The sequence below is a fragment of the Pipistrellus kuhlii genome, unplaced genomic scaffold (genome assembly GCF_014108245.1).
Source record: "Pipistrellus kuhlii isolate mPipKuh1 unplaced genomic scaffold, mPipKuh1.p scaffold_m20_p_3, whole genome shotgun sequence".
In the NCBI taxonomy this organism is placed as follows: Eukaryota; Metazoa; Chordata; class Mammalia; order Chiroptera; family Vespertilionidae; genus Pipistrellus; species Pipistrellus kuhlii.
Genome location: NW_023425529.1, coordinates 101,496,603 through 101,520,935, shown reverse-complemented (window position 1 = coordinate 101,520,935; position 24,333 = coordinate 101,496,603). Strand labels below are relative to the sequence as shown.

Genomic DNA, 24,333 nt, shown 5'->3' with positions numbered 1-24,333 from the left:
TGCCGTTGCCTTGATGTTGACTTTGGACAGAGAGTCCTTGATAAAGAGGGCAGTGGGAGGGTCCTCAGTGTATAGGATGATCACACAGAGTTGCTGCTTATGTTAGAGACACAATGAAATCCTCCAATAACTTGAAGGGCTGGTGGGGGAGAGAGAAGCAACCAGATCTGAAATGACAAATCAGCTTGCCTTGGTTTCAGATAGACATGTCTACTTATAATTGTCAGGGTGATGGGTTGCACAGTGGTGAATAATGTAGGCTCCAGAATCACACAGCCTTGAGTTCAAAGCCCAGTCCTGCCACCTACTTGCTGGGAGACTTTGGGAAAGTAATTTAACTTCTCCTTTGTTTATTCATTTGCAAATGAATATCATGGGTATTAGGCCTTACTATGAGCAAACTTAACTCTCAAGTCGAGACGCTGTGAAAGTTAAATAAAATAACAATACATATAGTGCTGAAAATAGTCCCTGGTACATAATAGAAAGCCTTCAATAAGAGTAGCATTAAGTACACTTTACTATTTTATTTTATACTTTATATTTTTTAAATGTTTCTTTTTTCTTTTCTTTTTTCTTTTTTTCTTCTTTTGAAATATTTACAGAGAGGAAGAGAGAGGGACAGAGAGTCAGAAATCAATGAGAGAGGAACATCTATCAGCTGCCTCCTGCACACCTGCCACTGGGGATATGCCCACAACCAAGGTACATGCCCTTGACTGGAATCGAACCTGAGACCCTTCAGTCCGCAAGCTGACGCTCTATCCACTGAGCCAAACTGGTTTTGGCTAAAATGTTTCAAAAGCTAAATTTGTGGCATAAAATTTATAAAAAGTCAAAGCACCAATCCCCAACTGAAAATATTTTATCTAATGCATATAAATATTATTAAACTATGTTGACAACCTGCCTCTCCATGACAAACCCCAACTTTCACTTTTCTTTTCACTTGGGTGACTCAGTGGAAATATTCTCTCTGAGCCCAGGAGGCATGCCCTTCCCTCTCCACACACACACCTTTGGGGATAGCTACACAGACACAAGCAGCCGGAAGAAAGCATGACTGATAGTCCATGAGCTGAAGAACTCATGTCACATCCACGTCATTCCTGCAGTATGGAACAAATCAATAAACTTTATAGAACTGGAGCTGCAGTGTGCAGGACCAGCCCTGCTAGAGTAACCAAAGACAGGAGGAAACAAAAAGAAATAATGGTTTTGTCAGAAATTATGTTGTAAAACAAGGTGAGGAAATAAGTGTACTCTAAATAGAGAGGAAAAAGGAAAATTTTGGACTCTGAAACCACCTCTATTCTACCAATTAGTTAATGTTTTACAACTGCCTTACTCACTGCTAAGTTTCCTTATTGTATCAACTGAGTTTGTACTTATTTATAGAGCCCACTCAGATAAGTATACTTTTCCATTTAACAAAACCAAATGAAAGTGGTTACAAAGGAATGACTCAGATTAACGAGATTATAAACATTTCAAATAGGAAAATTTGCATATGCATTTGTCAGGACTCAGAAAGACAGATTGTGGGAGACAAAGCTTCCCAAGGTGCTGACCTTACAAAGACAATGCACAGGGACTTCCTCCACAGTCACGCACTACTGTGGTATGTCAGGAGAGGAATTACTTTTTTTTTTTTTTAATTTCTCTTTATTGCTGAAAGTATTACAGATGTCCCCCTTTTTTTTCCCATTGACCCGCAGGAATTTCTATCAAAATAGTTTTTCAGGATCTCCAGGATGCCATATGCAGACATCAAATATTTAATCCTATAAAACAAGGCTTTTACAAAGTTTAAGGTTCACATTTAAGTTATGATGTGTAAAGGCTGTACTAACAGACATTTCTGTTCTTTGTGGGAGACATCCTAAATAGAAGGGGACCTGAAATTATATATATATTCCATAAATAACTAAGAAAAATATCCATGTTTATTTAATCCATTCAAATCTAAGAACAAATTTCAACAAATTCTAAGGATCATATTCATATGTATTCTTTTAAATATAATTTTGTATATGTTTTTGTAGATTTTAGAGAGAGAGGAAGGGAGAGAAATAGAGAGATAGAAACATTGATGAGAGGAACATCATCTATTGGCTGCCTCCTGCATGGTCCCTACTGGGGATTAAGCCCACAACCTAGGTATGTCCCTGACCAGGAATCAAATCTATGACCTCTTGGTTCCTGGATTGATGCTCAACTGTTGTGCCACACCAGCCTGGCTGTACTCTTTCCTAGCTGAGGAATTTAATAATCATGAAGAATATTTCTCAATTTTAAAGGAATAGAATCCTTAGAGAAATAGGCAATGAAACTTTCTCAAATGATTTGCTTGAATTAGTTTGAGAAATGGAGTGCTTAGTTTTTTAATTCACAGCTGAGCATTAGAAAGTTTACATTTTACAGAATTTCTATTGTGTTAATTCCTCTACATAAAGACTACTATAATACTGGGAAAATTCCACAAAATTAACGCAGATGTCAAAGTTAACCTGTCAGTTTAGAAAATAACAATTTGGGAGAGAAATTCAGATACAGACATCAGCAACAGACACACAGATATAACCTTCTGTCCCCGGTTCATGAGGCTTGTTCCCGCTCTTCCACCCGCACAGATTCCCCGCTGGCCTTTCACTGGGCCCCAGAGAGCTCAGCCCCCTTCCTCCAGCTGCTGCCTTCCCTTAGCTTGAGGGGTCACTACCAATGATTCCAAGAGTTAGGAACACTTGCTGCCTCTTTTATTGATGGAGGGTGGGGATCAGCAGGCTTTGCTGTTTATGTGAGTTAAAACTTGGCCTAAACCCATCATTTCAGGTCACTTCAGGGTGGCCAAAAAGAGTAACAGCTGTTCATAGAAAATGACAATTGGGAACAAGAATGGCTTTCATTACAGTGTAAGCTTTAAAACAAACAACAAACACAAAAAGTCTTCTGGTTTCAAGTTCTATTTACTTTTTGAGGACCCCAAAAAATGTGCCAGCATGTATGCTGGTCTTAATAAACTAATAAACTGTGTATAGAGTAAGTACATAATTTACTCTTCGTTTGATGATACAGTACAGTGGTTCCCTCTATATGAGGGGGAAACCTTCTAAGACCCCCCCCAAGACAATCTCTGAAACTTAGTATAGGACTGAACCCTATGCGTACAGTTGTCCCTTGGTAATTCCAGGACTCTTCCACCAAAATCTGTGGATGCTCAAGTCCCTAATATAAAATGCCATAGGGGTTCCTACTTTATCCAGCAAAGCTATCATTCAGAATTGAAAGATAAAGAGCTTCACAGATAAGAAAAAGCGAAAGGAGTTCACCACCACCAAACCAGTATTATATGAAATGCTGAAAGGTATTCTTGAAGAAGAAAAAGGTAAAGATAAAAATTAAGAACAACAAATACATATCTATCAACAAGTGAATCTAAAAATCAAGTGAATAAAAAATCTGATGAACAGAATAAACTGATAAATATAATAGAATCAGGGGCATAGAAAGGGAGTGGACTTACAATTCTTGGGGAGAAATGGGAAGAGACTGGACAAAAATAGTATACCTATGGATGAGGACAGTGGGGGGTGGTAAGGGCAGAGGGTGGGTGGGAACCGGGTGGAGGAGAGCTATGGGGGGAGGGGGAGAGGAGAGGAACAACTGTAATAATTTGAACAATAAAGATTTATTTTTAAAAAAGAAAAAAGAAAAGAACAAGAAAAAAAGAAAATGCCACATTTGCACATCCTTCCATAAATTTTAAGTCATCTCTAAATTACTTATAATACCTAAAACAATGTAAATAGTTGTCACACTGTATTGTTTAGGGAATAGTGAGAGAGAAAAATAAAAGGATTGGTGTAAACTAGTGGTTGGCAAACCGTGGCTCACAAGCCACATGCAGCTCTTTGGCCCCTTGAGTGTGGCTCTTCCACAAAATACCAGGTGCGGGCGCGCATGTACAGTGCAATTGAAACTTCGTGGCCCATGCGCAAAAGTCGGTTTTCAGCTCTCAAAAGAAAGTTCAATCGTTGTACTGTTGATATATGGCTCTGTTGACTAATGAGTTTGCCGACCACTGGTCTAAGCACATAGTACGTATCAGCAACAATGTAACATTTTTTTCTGGATATTTTTATTGCAATTGGTTAAATCCATGGATGTAGAATCACAGAGGGCCAACTTTACTGTTTTTCCCTGTACATACATATTATAATAAAGTTTAATTTATAAATCAGAGGTTAACAACAATAACTAATAATAAAATAGAACAATTATGACAATACACTGTAATGAAATTGTCTTTATTTTTCAAATATCTTATTGTGCTATACTCAACTTTTCACTTAAATGAAGCCTTCTCTTTGGCATATCCGAATTGCCAGCATCACTACTCTTACATTTTGAGGCTATTATTAAGGAAAATAAAGGTTACTTGAGCACAAGCATTGCAATACTGTGAGACAGTAGATTCAATATCCGAAAAGGCTACTATTAGGCAGGCAACATGTAGACGTGGAAATGCTGGATGGTGGTAGGATTCACATTCCCAGAGGGATTGAGTAGAATCATGCAAGATTTAATCATGCTACTCAGAACAGTGTGCAATTTAAAATTTACAACTTGTTTAATTCTGGAATTTTCCATTTAATACTTTCAGATCATGGTTGCATGGTTGACTGCAGTTAACTGAAATCACAGAAAGTGAAACAACAGATAAGAGGTACTACTGTACCTTGAAGGGCCATATGTACATGGATGCTTGTTTTATATATTATATTATATATATATATATATATATATATATATATATATATATATATATATATATAATTTTTTTTCTTATACTGAGCACTAGAGGCCCAGTACATGAAATCCCTCTTGCAATCTGGGACCGCTAGCTCCTAACCGCTCACCTGCCTGCCAGCCTGATTCCCCTAACTGTTCTCCCCTGCCAGTCTGATCCCCCTAACTGCTCCCTCCTGCTGGCCTGATTCCCCCTAACTGCACTCCCCTGCTGACCTGCTCCCCCTAACTGCTCCTTCTGCTGGCCTGATCACCCCTAACTGCCTCTGCCTCAGCCCTGCCACCATGGCTTTTTTATTTATATCGATTCCCTTTTTCTAACAGCATTACCATGTTCTGTAATTTAAGTTATTTTCTAACCACTCTATTTAAATTCCTTTAGATCCCAAGTTTCCAGTGAGAGAGGGAGGAAGAGAGAGAACTCATGTCTTTTTAAACAACAGTGTATAAATGTCCAGGGTAACTGTGTCTCTGTCTTGCCCTAGACTATACCATTCCATAGTGATTGTCGTGGCCCTGTGTGACTTTACGCCATGAGCATTTGCAATAGACAGATGGCTAATGCATTCTGTGATAGCTTTTTGATATTTTGTGGATTTTTCTCAAAAAGCATCATCATAATGTAAACATGAATGTATTCTCCTTGTCAGCAGGAGGAAAAATAACTAACATCATGTTTGCAGTATTCCTGGAAAACTTATAAGTTGCTTATACAACTGAACAAAACAGATTTTACTAATTAAAATAACTATTACTGTCAGTTCACTTTAATCTTTCATACTGAGAGAAAGTTTATGTTCCAAAAATATGTTTGAAGCATGAAGTCAAAAATTGACTCTGAGCCACCCACAGATGCCTGAGCTTTAGGGAGTACATATCCCACATCACCTCAATCAGAGACACCTGGAAACTTTCCCGTTCCTTTCTTTGTGGGGCAGTCTCTCCTCTTGCCAGCAGTATTGAACTACCCTGAATTAACTTTAGAACTCACCTAGGACTTCAGCGTTATCATAGCTTATACAGATCTAGAGCTAAAAGGCAATAATTTATTTCTTCAAGCCAGCAGGTCCTCACTTGTAGAGTTATTTGAAGATGGGTTGTATTCTTGTTAATAACTATTAACTCTGTCCTTACACCTAATCCTTCAGTTTTCTGCCTGGCAAATGTGAAGCAACCACCTAATCAGGTTAGAATCTTATTTGGGTTTTTAATTTGCATAAAAAGGATGTTCATCCTGCCTCTACCAGTCGATTTTTTTTTTTTTTTTAAGTATTTGGAGTGGAAGCCATTGAATACTTGCAACGTTACTCTCAAAATACCTCAAACTACCTACTGCCAAATCCATACAAGAAAAATGTTCAGAATACCAAGATAAACCACAGGCTCTGCACTTCGCTCAATCAGCCTTTTAAAAATGTGCTCCTCAGGGAACATTGGTCTTACAAGATGTCACTTCTGATATCCAGTGAATAAATGGTTTCATGATGAAATATACCGGTTGAAACGATCTGCAGGATTTCTCTGAGCCTTTCACCAGTGTGAATCTCCAAGAAGCAGAAGAGGATGCAGCACTACCCCAAATTGTTTAACTGCAGAAATATTTTCCTCCTGAATGCCTAACAGGACTCCTGTTCTCTGAAGGAGACCTAGGAAAATTGTCTGTAGATAATCTCTATGTTATATTTCTAGATTGAGCCAGAGAATTAGAGAATTAAATACTGAACCTTTTTGTGTTGATCCACCACCCTTTCCCCCATTTTCACCGAGTTATAATTTGTTGTTCTGCCTCCACTTCCATCGCAGCAGGATGCCACCAATGAACTAAGTTTTTAGTTAATTTAATAGATTTTCCTGTAACTTTGGTTAAACAGTATCCCTTATGTACCAACCCTTCAGTCACAGCACTGAACAGAGAAAGGCTCTGATTCATGAAATGTGAATTTCTGACTTTTTTTTTTTTAAGAACGTGAGCAATACATGACAAATGCTTTCTCACCCTGTTTCCTGTATTCCATCTACCTTTCTACCAGCATAATAACCCTCCATTTCTGAAAATAGTGGGTTAACAACGAACTAAAGAGAAAGATCAATTACAAAAGAACAAATGATTACTTAATTTCAGCCGACAATATGAAGGATTTAGTAATACCATCACTTAGATTGAGTAAATTCCCAAAATGCCATTTGGCTTGATGAAGTAATGAGAGAGGATGCATCACTAATGCCCATTTCCATTCCTGGGAAAATCAAAATGGCAGTTTATTCTACTCTAGTTTCAACTCAGGGGCTATCTTTAAAAATAGTCTCAGATAAAAAGTCCATGAAAATGCAAGTCTAACTTTCACTAATTCTTTTAGTAGTGAAATTTTCTACATTCTGAATGTATATTTAAAAATAGGATTTGTGTGTGTGTGTGTGTGTGTGTGCGTGTGTGTGAATGGGGATGAACATACATGGACATTCTCTAGTCCCGACAGTCTTCACAATAGGCCAGGCATCACAATAACTCTATTTTATAGTCCTGGACTCCAGAGAAGCAAAGGTTTCTGCAAGTTTCTTTATAATCATAGGATATACTGACATCTAAGTAGTCCACAAGACTGGACATCCTTAACTTTCCTATTACATTGATAATAAGAGCATTAAACATATATCAAAAAAATGTTCAGGTAGATGTTAAATGACATAATTAACAAACCATAAATAAGAGTTGTTTTTCTCTTAAAAAAAATACCTAAATTTTAGTTATTAAAATTAGGTATTAGCTATGACAGAATCCTAGAATTTGAGAGATGACTTCACACTTATTTGATCTAAACCTTCTATTTTATGGAAGAAGGAAAGAATGCCTAGAGAAGTTGTGGCCTGCCCCAGATGACACAATTAAATAGTGGCACAGGTAGAACTAAAACTTGATTTTCACTTTACCATTTCCTTGACAGGTTAGAAAAATTATAAAACATAGATTTATTCCACATTACAAAACTGCTTTTATTTCCTTTTCAGCTTCTGTAACTTCAGGTTGAAATTTCCCTGTTTTACCCACACTTATTCAAGGAGTTACTAACTCAACTACAGAGGACTTGAGAACCAGAATAAACTTGAGCAATCATAATTCAACCATTTTAATTTCTCATCAAAAAACAAAGGCCCAGTGAAGTTCTGAAACTTGCCACAGTAACAGAATGAGGGAGTGTCTCAATAGAACCTGCATCCCTGTCTCCTTTCTTTGTTCTTCAGTAGACTTTACTGCAATCTGGTTCATGTCATGCTGTTTTACACGTTTAAATTATTTTAAAAGTTTAGTAGCATGATAATTTTTTTCAAACAACAAGTAATCACATTTAAATATCTGCTTAGATCTGGATAGATCAAATAGCATGTGGATGTGTCTAACAAGTAAATCATAGCCATCAATGACATAAGACCCCCTATTCTGGCCTAAAATGCTTTTCCTCCACCTCCTCAGTGTCCTCCCTCTAGTTCATTTCCAAATGCCTGTCAGTGAGAGAAATAAGGACCATTATTATATCCATTCTCTCTCCCTACAACAATTTCCCATTGATTCAACAAGATTGTGGGGTAGGACTTATTGGCAGTATGACTTATGATAAACTCTTATTCTGCAAACAACAGTCTATTTTAAACATCTCTACTTTTCTTAACTGGACATAAAACTTTAGATCTAAAAAGAAGGCTAGAGAAGTTATGTCTATAGATTTTGGAGCATACCCTAAAGTGAGCAAGTTTAGATTCATCCTGTGTTTGGGCAACTACCGTAATTCTGATCCTATGCATCATCAAAGATTCCTTTATTTCTGCTCCTTGTTTTTCCTTCCTATGAGTGTATCTGCTGTTGAATCATGTCCATGCCATTCAATGATTATCTCACTGCACTGAGGTCAGTGGGGAGCAATTTACTCTTGTTTGTATTGTTCTGAATAGCCATGAAAGATCACAAGTAACAATGCCCCAAATTATATTCATATAATGCTAAATCTTCCTTGAAAGATCTATAACAGAATAACACAAACAATTTTACTGTCATTGTGGCTGTCATTTCAATATGTAAAATACACACAAAAACAAAAAACAATGTCATTAAGTTAATATGTGCTGATAAGCATTAATTTAATGATTATAGGTCATTAGTAAAATAACTTGGTATCACACTCTTTTGGGTACTAACAGTTCAAGGAAAGTAAAATACATAGCATTTTGTTTCCACTAGAGAAGTAAAACCTGAATGGAAATTTCATAGTGAGTGACCAAGTCAGACTCTGTAATACTGAGTACAGAGAACTGAAAAGTTTTTGAGATATTACCAGGTATATAATCCAAAAAATCAACCATAGGTTCAATACTTTAATACTCATTATAAAAACTAAAAAACAGTGTAGTGTATTTTAGAACATGGGCTCTAGAAGTATAGTCAAATATCAGCTCTTACTATGTAACCTCAGAGAAATTACTACTTGAATTCTATATGCCTGTTTTCTCACCTTTAAAATGGGTATAATAATAGTACTTACCTATAAGGACTTTTTTTTAATATAAAATAAATTGAAATACATTGAAACATGTATATGTTCATAACTTTAAGTCCTCAATGAAAAAATAATCTTTATACCAAAAAAAATAAATAATTTTTAGTGAAATTAATTATTGTAAACATATTTAAAGAGATTTTCAAAACAATTTCAAACTATTTCTATGCAATGTTTCTAATATAATACACTTTATATTACAGAACATGGAATATAAATCATTATCAAACATTTACCAGACCCCTATGTCCCTAATGATGACAGCATCTGGTAAAACATCATTGTCAGAAATCTTTAAAACAAAAATGGTTTTTATTCTAAGCCTAATATATTTTTAAATCAAGCCACAGGGAAATAATTACTTTTGTTTCTATTCAATCAAGACCTGCACACAAAGTTTATGGAATGACATAATATCCTTCCTGAAATCAGATCGGTATGTAGGACCAGTATCCTTCACACATAACCAGTTCCTGGCCCTTTACAAACAAATCCTAATTTCCAAGGAAACAATCTCATCAAATGCTGCTCACTAGAATTCATATTGTTCCTTTTGGAAACATAACAAGATTTTCACGATTACAAACCCCAACTTCCCCTTTAAAATTCAATATACTCTTAAACTATTTTAAGTGGAATTTGTTTGTACAATGGCTCTCGAAAATAATTTGTTTCTTTTATTTATTTATGTTTTTAGAGGAGGGAGGTGGTCATAAACTTCATAAACTTACTGGACAAGTGTGCACCAGTTAGGGACTTCCTAGGAATGTCCATCTGTCTTGTTTCTACAGACCTATCCTAAGATTAGGCGACTGTTTTAAGATATTTTTGGAGAATGACGAGTTTTATTGATGTCCAGGCTGTTGATTACCCACCCCCACTCCCTCGGAATAAAAAGGAACATCCAGCAGCACGTAATCAATACAGAAAGCCAATGCTTCTGTGCATAGGTCACAAGACTTGTTTTGAGGTTAGAGGACACATTTATTCTTTACCAGAAAAGAAAAGAAAAAAAACCCAATATCAACAAATCAGTGACAACCACTGACAAACATACAAAGAGGCAGAAATGTGAACCTGATTACCAATCTCGTGCCCTTAAGACTGGAATTCTAACTTTCCCTGCCATTAAGAGTGTTCTTAAGAACCTGAGCAGGGTGGAAGTGAGTAACCCCTTGCCCTACTGGTTTAAATAAACAAGTATCCAAGTTTCAAACGTGACAGAGTGCGAGGAACCTGCAGAAAAGCTCCTAAAATGCACAGTGAGTAAGCCTGCCTCATGTATTCTGTAAACACAATGTAAGTTTTGGAGTTTTATGATTCGCTGTCCTACCGGGAAGTTTTTTGTGGCAGCTAAGTGCTGTTACTGTTTGCTTAAAACTGCAGCCTGGAGTTATTTCTAAAAGTTACGTGCAACGTGGCATAGAATAAATCCACATACTTTAAAGTGAAATCAATAATTTACAAAACTGAGTTAGCATGAAATTGAGCCAACAGAAATCAGAATCAGCAACAGCTTTCCACTACCGGCAACTCACCTTGTTGAATTTTAGTCACTAGCTGATGGCGCGCTAGAATCCGGCTCATCCTGTAAGGAGAGCGCCTCGCAGTCTGATCAAATCGCAAGAACATCTCCTGGCCCTCGGCTGTCATGGCATTTAGGTAGTAGCAGCCTGAAGCTGGGGTCCTGGGCCCCTGTCCCAACATCTCGGCAGATTTCCTTTTGCCACCTTAGCCTGCCCTGGCTGTTTCCGTCCGCCTCCAGTCCCAGAGAGCGAGGCGCCAGCCCGCAGAGCTCCGGGGACCAGGCGATATTTGAAAAGGAAAGGGAGTGCCAGAAGCCCGGCTCCCGAGCCCGGCCCGGCCCCACGTGACCGCGGGAGCCAATCGGAGGAGAGAGGAGCCGGAGCCCCACCGCAGCTCCCGGCCGGCGCCGGCTGAAGCAGCTGCAAGGACTCGCCGGCCTCAGAGCTGACTGGGCACCGCGAAGCAGCACTCCCTACAAGAGCAAAAAGAAAAAGAGAAAGGGAAGAGAAATGGCGGTAGGAGAAAAATAGCCCCCACGCATAGGGAATCTTCTAGGCTGTTAAAGCTAGAGAAAGCACATTCTTTCTCCCTGCAGCTAGGTAAAAGATGGGTGTGATAAACATCCTAAGTGAAAAACTACTTTGGATAAACACAAGCTGCTGGGTATAAATTACCACGCTACATTAAAAGAAATGAAGCTCTTCCAGTGAAATTGAACCTCAAGTGCTTGTACACGGGAGTGAATACACTAGAGTGACTAGACTTCTGACCCTCTGCAGTGGGAAGCTGAGAGCTCTTACAGATAAGATTGGGATATGCATATCTGTTAAATATCTATTCTTTAATTTTCCTACTTCCTCAGTTTTTAATCACCATGAAGAAGAATTCTTATGAAGTACCTATTACATTTAGGACACTGCCAAGAATCATTGTAAAGATGCAGGTTCATGCCAAGGTATTGTCTGTGGCCAGGCTGCTCAGATACAATAGAAAAGTTATGCAAAAGCTTGCAACATAAGCTTTATGTGAAAGGGTGTCTCAAAACAGACACAAACTCAATGTTAGGGGAGTTATATTATTTTTGACTGGGGTGAGGACAGCAGACCACACAGAGGAGGAGACATTTAGGTGGGCTTTAAAAAATGGTGGGATTCTGACATATAGAGACTGGGGAGGACTTTGCAGAAGGGTCTCTGCCCACATGTGGGAGACCAGGAATCAGAATTTGTATTTAAGGAAAGTGCAAGTGATTTAATTTGACTCTAAGTGAGGATTCATAAGAAAGTAGTTGGGAGCATCCCCCCCCCCCCCCCCATTTTTCCTATTTAATATTATGTGATGTTAAGAGAGAAAAAAAGTCCATAGAAAATATGTTATTGAATGCTGAGCCTGAGGATGAATGAATAAAGTTCTTTGAAAAAGAAGCTTTTGGCCAACTAGTTCTTACATTTGGCTAACTCAAACTGAAACATAACCTGCTCTGAGATTTATAGACCTAATAATGAAAAACTCTCAATAAACAGTTTAACAGATCTTAAATTAGGACCTCAATTCTTATTACTGTGGTTCTCTTAAGGTTGTCAGCCCTAACATCTTTCCCTGGGGGAATTTTTGCTGGCCCAATTCTGAGAAGCAGCCTGTCTTTCGTAACTATCCCAATGGGTAAATGGACAGATTAATGAAGGTCTCTAAGGTCTGCAATAAAACATACTCCCTTTGAAGGCAATTGTGAGCCTCTTTAAGAAATTATGCAAGAGTAGTAGGCAAGTTTAAAAGTCTTCAAGTCAACATAATTGTAGAAAAAGAAAAGAAGACCTCCCTAAATCCTGTTGTTCCCTTTCCATTCTTATTTGGGATTTGATCAGAGTCTTTCTGTTCCAGGGCATCCTCTGTGAGAGGTGAAAGGAATCTAAGAACTAGCAACTCTGGTATGCCAGAAAAATGGTAGACATATTTAGCACTACACTGGAATATTAAATGTCTGTAAGGTCCATTTGTCAAGCTCAGATCCAGCACTGCTTCCTATCTGGTCAGGATGCTGTCAGCCACTTTGCCTATGTGCTTTTGTTTTAATAGTCCAACATTGGGGACTTCCCTGCCATAAACCATGTATTCAAGCCAGACATCTGGCAGTAATTATTTGTTCATGGAGAGAGAATGAAACAAAAATGGAGAGAGAACGAAAAGCAGAGTATGGAACTTAGGAACTTTGGCTATGCTCTGGGAAGGAAAGGGTAGGAAATAAGGTATAGTTGTTTCGTAGCTGTCACTGACGCAAAGAAAAACTGGCTATTCCTAATGCCATCCTGTAGTTCATTATTATCTTGGTTGCATTTTAAAAATACTTGAAATTATTCTTCCTAGGAAGCACTGAAGCATATATTTTTTAAAATCACAATGCTTACTTTTTGCATAATAATGAATACATGAACACATGAAAGTCCTAAGGTGTTTTGTTCTAAAAAATTCAAGATCATTAATATATACTTTTTGATATATGTAAACTTCTGTAACAACATGAAACATAGTATTTTATAGGTGACTGGCAATGAAGAACAAGCACTGACCATAAATTTAAAAAAAAAAAAAAAGGAATTTTTACTCCCTAATTAATAAAAGTCAATTTAAAATGAAGCCTAGTTTTTCTAAAAATCCATCTCAGTTTAAGCAGGAGGATCCATGCAGGATTATGTATCAACATCTCTGTCTTCCCTAGGGATTTAAAACTTTAATTTTATGGTACAAGTAGTATCTATATATAAGTCCATGCAACTGCTCACCATGTTTTTGTTATTTTGCATAACCAAAATACCATAGTAGCAGATAAAGTAACATTATTTTCTCATTAGCAATACATTTTTATGGAAACTGAATCCTCTTAATAACTTTTCCTTTTTTTTTTTTTTTTTTTTAGCATTTGGTCCCAATAATAGAATTACCACTGGGTGGACAGTTTTGTTATACTTGCTTTAAATGTAAGCAAACTGCTGATAAGCTACCCTGGGCTGATAATATCCTTCATGCATCTCGTTGAGAGAACTCTTCTTCACTGGTGAGGGAGTGAGGTCCAAAGAAATCAGAGAGAGGGAGGGTGTGCTGAAGTCCCAAGTGTACCTTCCAAGACTGAAGTGGGATTTCTTCCTTCCCAATTCCTTCAAACAAGAGGAACATGGATGGCACTAGTGGCTAGTTCTTATCTACTTTTCCTCTTTCCTAATTTGTTCCTCAAGAGCAAACTTCACTCAGATAATCTCAGGGATGGGATTAACAGATGAATATTGGGAACTAAAAAGAATAATAAAGAAAAGAAGGAGGAGTGAGGAGGCTAACAGTGTTAAATAGCTACTATGTACCAGATGTTATGCTATTTACATTTCATGTTTTTTAGTTATTATCCACAGCCATCCTCTGTAGTGCCTTATTTTGTGGAAAAGGAACCTAAGACCCCCAGAGGTAAAGCAATACCCTGGTGAAGTCATTGTTTACCTGTAAGCCAATGATACATTAACTTTCCACTATCATACATGATGGACAGAAAAGAGGAAACTGTGGCACAGAATAGGTCCTGGGAAAACTAGATAGGACAGAATATTTTTGTAAGAATATACTAAAAATCATTTTAATTTTATATATTGTACTAGAGGTCCGGTGCACGAAATTTGTGCATGGAGGGTGGTGTCCCTCAGCCCAACCTGCACCCTCTCCAATCTGGGACCCCTCCAGGGATGTCCGACTGTTTAGGTGGCAGTCAGACATCCCTCTCACAATCCAGGATTGCTGGCTCCCAACTGCTCATCTGCTTGCCTTCCTGATTGCCCCTAACCACTTCTGCCTGCCAGCCTGATCACCCCCTAACTACTCCAGTCTGATTGATGCCTAACTGCTCCACTGACAGCCTCTTTGCCCCTAACTGCCCTCCCCTGCAGGCCTGGTCACCCCCAACTGCCCTTCCATGCAGACCTGGTCACCCCCAACTTTTCTCCTCTGCCAGCCTGATCACCCCTAATTGCCCTCCCTTGCAGGCCTGGTGCCTCCCAACTGCCCTCCCCTGCTGGCCCTCTTGTGATGGCCATCTTGTGTCCACATGGGGGCAGGATCTTTGACCATGTGGGGGCAGCCACCTTGTGTGTTGAAGTGATGCTCAATCTGCATTACTCTTTTATTAGATAGTATAAAGGCCTGGTACATGAGTGGGGGTCAGCTGGTTTGCCCTGAAGGGTGTCCTGGATCAGGGTGGGGGTTCCCTTGAGGCATGGGGTTGCCTGGGCAAGGGGCCTGTGATGGTTTGCAGACCAACCACACCCCCTGGCGACCCAAGTGGAGGCCCTGGTATCTGGGATTTATTTATCTTCTATAATTGAAATTTTGTAGCCTTGAGTGAAGGCCTGGGCCTGCCAGGGTATGTGGAAAGCTTGGCTTCCTCCATCACCAGGGAAACCCAAGCCTCCCTCCTGCTTGCTTTGTGGCTGCAGTCATCTTGGTTGGAGGCTAATTTGCATACTCACTCCTGATTGGCTTGTGGGTGTGGCTTGGGGTAGCAGAGTGGTGGTTAATTTGCATATTACTCTTTTATTAGATAGTATGTGATACTGGAAAGTCTATATAGAAATACTAGAGACCCGTGCACAAATTTTGTGCACGGGTAGGGTGTCCCTCAGCCCAGCCTGCACCCTCTCCAATCTGGGAACCCTCAAGGGATGTCCGAATGCTGGTTTAGGCCTGATCCCTACCTGCCTGATTGCCTCTAACCACTCTGATAGTCTAATCACCCCCTAACAGCTCCCCTATTGGCCTGATTAACACCTAACTGCTTCCCTGCCAGTCCGATTGCCCCAATTGCCCTCCCCTGCTAGTCTGATCTCGCCCCCAACTACCCTCCCCTAATGGCCTGATGGCCCCCAATTGCTCTCCTTTGCTTACCTGGTCTCCCCCAACTTCCCTCCCCTGCCAGCCTGATCTCACCCCCAACTTCCTTCCCCTAATGGCCTGATCTCACCCCCAACTGGCCTCCTCTGCCAGCCAATTTGGTTCTGTTTGGTCAGTTTCTATGCCAGTCAGTGTCAAACGCTCTGCCTCCTAGGCAGCCATTGGCTCCTCGCAATTCACACATATTTGGTTCTGATTGGTCAGTTTCTATGTCAGTCAGCATCTTGGGCCTAACTCTGGGCCTGATCAAAGAGGTAGCCCCCGGCTGCTGGCGAGTGGCTGAACTGCTGACTTCTGGGAGGGAGAGAGAAGCAGGGTCTTGATCACCCTGCTTCTCTCTCCTAGCATGCCAGCAGCCACTGCCGCTGCTGATCAGCCCTGCCTCCCTCTCTCTTTGAGAGGACAGCAGTTCAGCCTGCTCACCTGCTTTGCACGCAGCCTGGCGAACGGTCAAGCCTCCCGGTCACTGCAGATGTGATGGACCCAGGCTTTTTATATATTAGGATAGTTATGAGATGGCTAAAATTCTGTGATGGTTGAGATCTGGGTGTTTAGACGTAACAAGACAAAAAGCCAAAAGCTTTTATTAACCAGGGAGAACTAAAGTCCTTCTTATACCCTAGTCTGAGACCCTAGTCTATGGCTGAGAACTGAACCCACCCACACCCCCAACCCTACTGTGAGGAAGCAGCTTGGCTGCTTCTTAGCTTAAGGAGTTCTCTTTTGCAGCATAGGTTGTGTCTTCTGCTTTCTGCATATCTTCACGGCTAACTCTGCATATTGTCTGTCCTTTTCCACGGCATTTCTTCTCCATGCAAACACTCCAAATACAGTAAAAACTCTGAAATTTGATCTCTAAACAAAATGTTTGGTATTTAAATTTTTCTTATCTTTTGATAGATGGTCCCAGATTAGCACTCAATGGAATTTTGTATACATATGGCAAAGCACTAAGAGTGCTTTTACAGGAGCCAGGAGTGGTTCACTGTGCTGTCATCTGACTGCTTCTCTTTCTACTCCTTCACATATATTCCAGCTGCCTCATCAGCCTGTTCAAAGGAAGCCAAGATAGTTCTGCCAAGTAGGAAAATATCTGAGATACAAGTGGTAGGCGGAAAAAAGCAGAACTGATTTGGAGGACTGCTTTTGAAATTACTTGAATACAAAGGTTATGGGTTAATGTCATAGCCTTCCTGTGGCCTCTGAAGCTCATTTTGAGGATTTCCACCAATTGATTGTGATGTGTGTGCCCAACTCTGTGCCAATAAGTCTTTCCAATATGCATGCACCAATGCCCAATGACCAATACAGTCAAGTTAGTGATGCTAATATTAGCAGCCATGACCAGGACCCTATGTGAAAGGTTTCAGAGAAGATTCTTGACTGATTTAGCTTCCCTAGCCATAAACCATGTATCCGTTTTGGAATCCTATCCTAGCTGCAAAGACTTCTGAGTGGTAATAGATTTTCTTTATTTCGTCTCTCAGTCTTCACTACTGTCCTTGGATAATTTCACCTTTATAGGCTGCTGAGAGTGTGGATGTACCCTAATGCCTCCCCCCCCTCCCCCCCCCATGGTCCCAACCATCAGTTCCAATTCTCATGGCCAGGGATCTGGTCTGTCTTGTCTTGGGATCATTGACTATACCCACCCCACCCATTCCAACCAACCAAATTTTTTTTTTCACTTTTCTAAGTTGTCTCAAAGATCTAGAACTGTGTGATTTCCTAAGCTTCCACCCTGTCAAACATATTGCCTTCAGAAATATTTTAATGACTAATAAAAAAACCCATTAGAATTAACAGTCATATTAATACCTGTGAAGAGTCTGTTATATGGCAAATTAATTATATTAGTTTGTTACATGCTAATATGGAATCCATTTATTGCAAGTACAATGGGAATAAAGTTTTTACATCTTGAATTTGGAAAAAACATTGAACATCTTCTAATCTAGACATTCATCTGATATACAAATTGCTGTCAAACCAATTAATTAATATGCTACCCACATATATGAAGTGTATTTTTTTTTTTACTGAAGACAACAAATAGTTTAAGAAATATTTTCCTCATAATTTCCATCCACTGACTATTTCTGCCAGTTGGAGTTGGACAGGACAAATCTATTTCTTCTTCTTCCATATTCTTTTCCTTTAGATGTTTGCAGAAGGCCCTTATAAGAATCTTTTGCAGGCTAAACATTCCTTTTCATCAAATTTCATAACTATTCAGCAAGCTAACTGCTGTTTCTTGGATCTGCTCCAATATGTCAGTATCTCTTTTAAATATGGCTCCTACACTAAACTTAGAGCTATACAATGTGTGCATCCAGGGCACTGCACTTTTGCTGATCCAATCTGAGATTAAGGGATATTTAGTTTTAAAATTTATACTTATTCAATCATTAATTTAATATTGACTGAATGCTTATGTATCACTGCAATAAGTATAAAATATATAAAGGAACTGATGTGCCTACCCTCAAGGACAGGGAAACGAGCCAATTACACGAATGTTAAATGTTGTGAGGGGGGCTATCTCTATTGCCTCATACTGTTTTACAGTCAATTACAGAGCTTAATCCATGTGTTGTTCATATATTTTCATACAGTCTACTTTTAAATGAGTACTCTCTATCATGTACTTAACAAATGACCTTGCAAACTTAAAAACAGGTCTTTCAAATTATTGGAATTATTGAGATACTTTAAATTCCTGATTTTCTCCAACAAATATTTAATTCTGCCTTGATCTATGATATAGATCAAGTACATCTATAGGAGGTAGCTGAAAATATATATATTATCTATATATAAAAGCATAATATACAAATTGACAAGATGGAAGAATGACCAGTCATTATGATACAAACTGACCACCATGTGGCAGACATCCAATGCAGGAGCTGCTCCCAGCCCGCAGGCCCTGATCATCCAATTGGAGTCTGCCAGCCAATCTCTCAGTCACTCCCCTGAGCCAGCAGGCTCCAATTGTCAATGAGGAATGGGTGGCAGTGGATGCAGGTTGCACCAGGCCAAGGCAGGTGTGAGCAAGTGGGATCCCAATTGCCCCACCAGTAACCCCACTCACAGAGGGTGACTGGTGTTGGGAAAATAAGCCCTGATCACAGGCCAGGCCTAGGGACTGTACCTGTGCACGGATTTTGTGTGACAAGCCTCTAGTAAGAATATAAAATAAAGAGTTAAGTGATTTTGGAAAATGATAAAGTAAGGTAAGAAAATAATAAACCCTCTGCTGAAATTAGTTCATATAAATATTATACAAAAACAAGCCATACAAACAACCCAGTACATCTGTGGGAGGTGGCTGAAAGTATGACTTTGGATTCCTCTGTGACAAAGCAAAAGGGAAATAAGATTGGTGACACAATTCAACATCTCCATAAGATAAAAACAAAATGGTGATTCAAGATAAAAACAGAGCACCCAGTATTGCGATGTTCAGGGAAAAATTTCCTGGGTTCTTACAAAGAATCAGCATTCTCAATGATATTGGATATAGTAACAAAATTCAGTTTTTTAATTGTACACTTCACTAACAATAGTCCTATCTAATAAAAGAGTAATATGCAAATTGACCATCACACTAAGACACAAGTAATCAAAGATGGCTGCCCCCATGTTGACACTAGATGGCTATCACAAAATGGCCTGCAGGAGAGGGCAGTTGTGGGCAGTTAGGGGTGACCAGGCCAGCAGAGGAGGGTAGTGGGGCAGGGGACCAGGCCAGCAGGGGAGGGCAGTTGGGAGTGGCTGGGCCAGCACAGGAGGGCAGTTGTGGGGAGACCAGGCCTGCAAGGGAGGACAGTTAGGAGCAATCAGACTGGCTGGGGAGCAGTTAGGCATTGATCAGGCTGGCAGGGAAGTGGTTAGAGGGTGATTAGGCTGGAGGGCAGTTGGGGGTGGCTGGACCAGCACAGGAGGGCAGTTGTGGGGAGACCAGGCCTGCAAGGGAGGACAGTTAGGAGCAATCAGACTGGCTGGGGAGCAGTTAGGCATTGATCAGGCTGGCAGGGAAGTGGTTAGAGGGTGATTAGGCTGGTAGGCAGAAGCAGTTAGGGGCAACCAGGCAGAGGCAGGCGAGCGGTTGAGAGCCAGCAGTCCTGGATTGTGAGGGGGATCGGGCCTAAATGGGCGATCAGACATCCCTCGAGGGGTCCCAGATTAGAGAGGGTGCAGGCTGGGCTGAGGGACACCCCTCCCCTCCTACCCGTGCATGGATTAGGAAAAGTAACTTATAAGAGGGCCCCCCAAAACAGATGGTGAATATGCTATTTAAACTATATATTGAACCATACCACTTCTCCACTTAAGATATTTCAAAAGTTTTCCATTGTACCTAGAACAAAATCCTCATTTGGTGCATATATACAAATGAGGCCCTGCATAATCTACTCTGTTTATTACTCCCATGTCATCAGCTTCCCCACTTGGCTACCTCAGATCTTCTTTATACATGTGCTACTTCTTAATCTGGATGCTCTGCATGGGGCTCTTCCCATCACAGGCTCCTTATCAGCTTTCTACTATCTGTTAGACCCATGGTCGGCAAACTGCGGCTCACAAGCCACGTGCAGCTCTTTGGCCCCTTGAGTGTGGCTTTTTCACAAAATACCACAGCCTGGGTAAGTCTATTTTGAAGAAGCGGTGTTAGAAGAAGTTTAAGTTTAAAAAATTTAGCTCTCAAAAGAAATTTCAATCGTACTGTTGATATTTGGCTCTGTTGACTAATGAGTTTGCTGACCACTGTGCTAGACTAGTATCTACTCAAGCAGGCCATCCTTGTTCACTTTACTTAAGTGAAAAAACAATGCATCTGTTGTCTCTAAAGCACCTTTCTAAATGTGTAATTACAGATTTATTTTCTCATTGATCTATATGTTGCTTTTTTTTCCCCAGTTGACTGTCATGTCTAGACCATGTCTATTTCATCCACATTCTATAATCAGTGCCTACCCCTAACCTAGCACATAGTACAAAGTCAATAGTGATTGGCTGAATAAATGATTGAGAAAATAATTGAATAAATTATTATTTAAATTTTTCCAAGGATAAAATTGAGAATGTTTAGTTGAATGAATGCATATTTTTAGGCAATCATCATAAATATTGTTGTTGCTGATATAACCACTTGGATTGGAAAAGGATTGAACATCAGATAAGTCAAGGTTTTTTCTCTAGAAAGAGCCTTAAATGCATATATTTCACTTTGTTGGTTAATAGCAACAATACATACTTTGACTATTCAACAGTGTCAGTTTAAGGTCCCTTGAAAAGTTAAAGAGAAGAAGGAGGAAGAGTAGAAAGAGGAGGAGGAGGATGGGGAGAGAGAGGGGGAGGGGGAGGAGAATGGGGAGGAGGAGGGGGAGGAGAATGGGGAGGAAGAGGGGGAGAAGGAGGTTAATTATATTCCTTGGCTATGAATCAGCCACAAATTTTATAAGCACACCTGCTGTGCCTTCAATTAAAAAGTTGTTCGTGTGTGTGTGTGTGTGTGTGTGTGTGTGCGTGCGCGCGCGCGTGTGTGTGTGTGTGTGTTTTAAAGAGAGAGGGGAAGGGAGAGGGAAAGAGATAGAAACATTGATGTGAGAGTGAAACATAGATCATCTGTCTTTTACACACCCCCTATCAGGGATCAAGCCTGCAACCTGAGCATGTGCCCTGACCAAGAATCAAACCAACAACCATTTGGTGCATGGGATAATGCCCAATTAACTAAGCCACACTGGACAGGGGTCATAATATATATTTTTAAATATTTATTGTTGAAAGTATTACATATGTCTCCTTCTTTCCACTATTGACCTCTTCTAGCCTGCCCCCGCCCCTCTCCCTAGCCTTCATCATCCTATTGTCTGTGTCCATGGGTTATGTATATATGCATATAAGTTCTTTGGTTAATCTCTTCCCACCTATCCCCATCTTAACTATGAGATTCCAGAGTCTGTGCCATGCTTCTGTGTCTCTAAATCTATTTTGTTCATCAGTTAATTTTGTTCATTAGATTCCACATATAAGTGGGATTATGTGATACTTGTCTTTCTCTGACTGGCTTGTTTCACTTAGCGTAATACTTTCCAGGTCCCTCCATGCTGTCTCAAAGGGAAAGAATTCTTCTTTTATACAGTTGTATAGTATTCCATGGTATAAATGTATCACAGCTTTTTTCCCCACTCATTACTGATGGGCACTTGGGCTGTTTCCTTATCTTAACTATTGTAAATTGTGCTGCTATGAACATAGGGGTGCATACATTCTTTCTGATTGGAATTTTGGGATTCTTAGGAAATATTCCTAGAAGTGGGATGACTAGGTCAAATAGCAGTTCCATAATTTTTTGAGGAAACTCCATATTGCTTTTCATAATGGCTGCACCAGTCTTCATTCCCACCAGTAGTGCACTAGGGTCCCCTTTTCTCCGCATCCTCACCAACACTTGCAATTTGTTAATTTGTTTTTAGTAGTCACTCTGTCAGGTGTGAGGTGATAATGCATTATCATTTTAATTCACATCTTTGATAATAAATGACTTTGAGCACCTTTTCATATGTCTCATACAAAGGATTGTAAGAAAACAACTATATGCCAATAAGCTGGACAATGTAGATGAGATGGACAAATTCCTAGAAAACTACAATCTTCCAAACTGAATCAGGAAGAATAAAAAAACATGAATAGGCCAATAACAACTGATGAAATTGAACAGTAATCAAAAAACTCCCAGCAAACAATAGCCCTGGACTGGATGGCTTCACAGGGGAGTTTCACTAAGCACTAAAAGAAGAATTAACACTTATCCTCCTCAAACTATTCAAAAAAATCCAAAAGGAAGGTACACTTCCAACCTCTTTTATGAGTCCAGCATTATTCTAATTCAAAAACCAAATAAAGACACTACAAAGAAAGATAGAGGCCAGTATCCCTAATGAACATAGATGCTAAAATTCTCAACAAAATATTAGCAAATTTGATCCAGCAATACATTAGAAAGATCATGCACAATGACCAAGTGAAATTTATTCCAGGGTTCAATATTTGTTACAATATTTGCAAATAAATAAACATGATCACATAAACAAATTGAAATGATGAATCCTTTGGAAAGTCCTTTATTGATTTCCCACATTATCTGTTGTGTAAATGTTTGGGCTTGTCCAATGAAAGGCACACCATTATTAAGATTGTAAGCCCTGGTTCTAGTTTCCATTTTTATATACAATTGCTTCCCATCTGGTATCATGCAGCAGTTGGGCACTGAGTAAAGTTTGGAAATAACCATGGCCCACAAAGTGTAGAGGAATAAGGGTGGAGAGTTAATAATGTAATTGCATTTCTTATATATTAAAACCACATATGCCTTCTTAGATAAATTCAGCTCAGTGCACTAAGAATGTGATAGAATGTTTTCTCTCCTTATTCCTAATATAAGGCCATCAATCTATACTCTAAGAATGTGAAGTAATGCAAGAAGGAGCAATGGCATTAGAACATATCTCACAAAGAGAGAAGAACTTTAAAAGAATTGGAGAAGGTAGCAAAATAGCTCTCTGGTCCTTAGATATTAGTATCAATGGAACTTTGAGGTGATTGAAAAGACAAATTTCAGAACATCAAAGGGAGGTTCCTCTTTTTGGCTAGGAGCAATTATTTAACTAAAGGATTCTGGTGTAATGAAAAAAAGATTTTTGCTGGCATCTTGTTTGTCATCTTGTTTGAGACACAGCCACTAATTAACTCATGTTACAGTTTCTTTCACCCTTTCATAATGAAAATATTTCTAGTATATACTCATGCCATGCTCATGTCAGGCACAGGCATGGTACAAAGATGTCCCTCTTCTTAATGGTATGGATTATAATGGGAAAAGTAGAAGACAGTTATAATCAAAGGACTGCATTACAGATACTACGACAGAGGTGTGTACAGTGTACCTGTCAGATAGCAGGACAAGAGTAGATTTATTCTGCACAGCAGAAAACTAATGCTGAGCCCGGAGGGATGCATACCAGGTGAGAAGGAGGGAAGACAATATGCACATGAAGAAAAAAAAGTACGTAAATATTTTCCTATGCAACACTCCCTTCTGTAACTAATACAAGAACTTAGTATTTCAAATTACAACATTTTAGAGACCTCTAGGATTTTAAGACTCCACTTGGAAGGACAACTTTCCCCCAGTGTTCCTCTTGAGTCACTCTTTTCTGCACCAAAGCTCTAATTGGGGTGATATCTCTCAGTTACTGCTATTTCCTATAGGCATTCCTTTAGCATAAGGGCTGTGATTGCTAAAACTGGTTTGGCTCAGTGGATAGAGCATCGGTCTGCGGACTAAAAGGTCCTACATTCGATTCTGGTCAAGGGCATGTACCTGGGTTGCGGGCACATCCCCAGAAGGGGTGTGCAAGAGGCAGCTGATGGATAATTCTCTCTCATCGATGTTTCTAACTCCCTATCCCTCTCTCTTCCTCTCTGTATAAAATCAATAAAACATATTTTTAAA

General features: G+C 39.5%; 1 protein-coding gene across 2 annotated transcripts in view; it reads right to left on the bottom strand.

The window, feature by feature from the left end:
* Positions 1 to 24,333, bottom strand: part of STARD13 (StAR related lipid transfer domain containing 13) — a 246,629-nt gene that overhangs the window by 182,729 nt on the left and 39,567 nt on the right. The window contains exon 1 of one of the 2 annotated variants that reach the window (XM_036455312.2): positions 10,895 to 11,172. The exons of the other annotated variant lie outside the window; for it this stretch is intronic. Within the exon in view, the coding sequence (XP_036311205.1) occupies positions 10,895 to 11,063 (169 nt within the window). The 5' untranslated portion in view covers positions 11,064 to 11,172. Of the gene's footprint in view, positions 1 to 10,894; positions 11,173 to 24,333 lie in introns of those variants that run through there. 2 annotated transcript variants of the gene reach the window in all.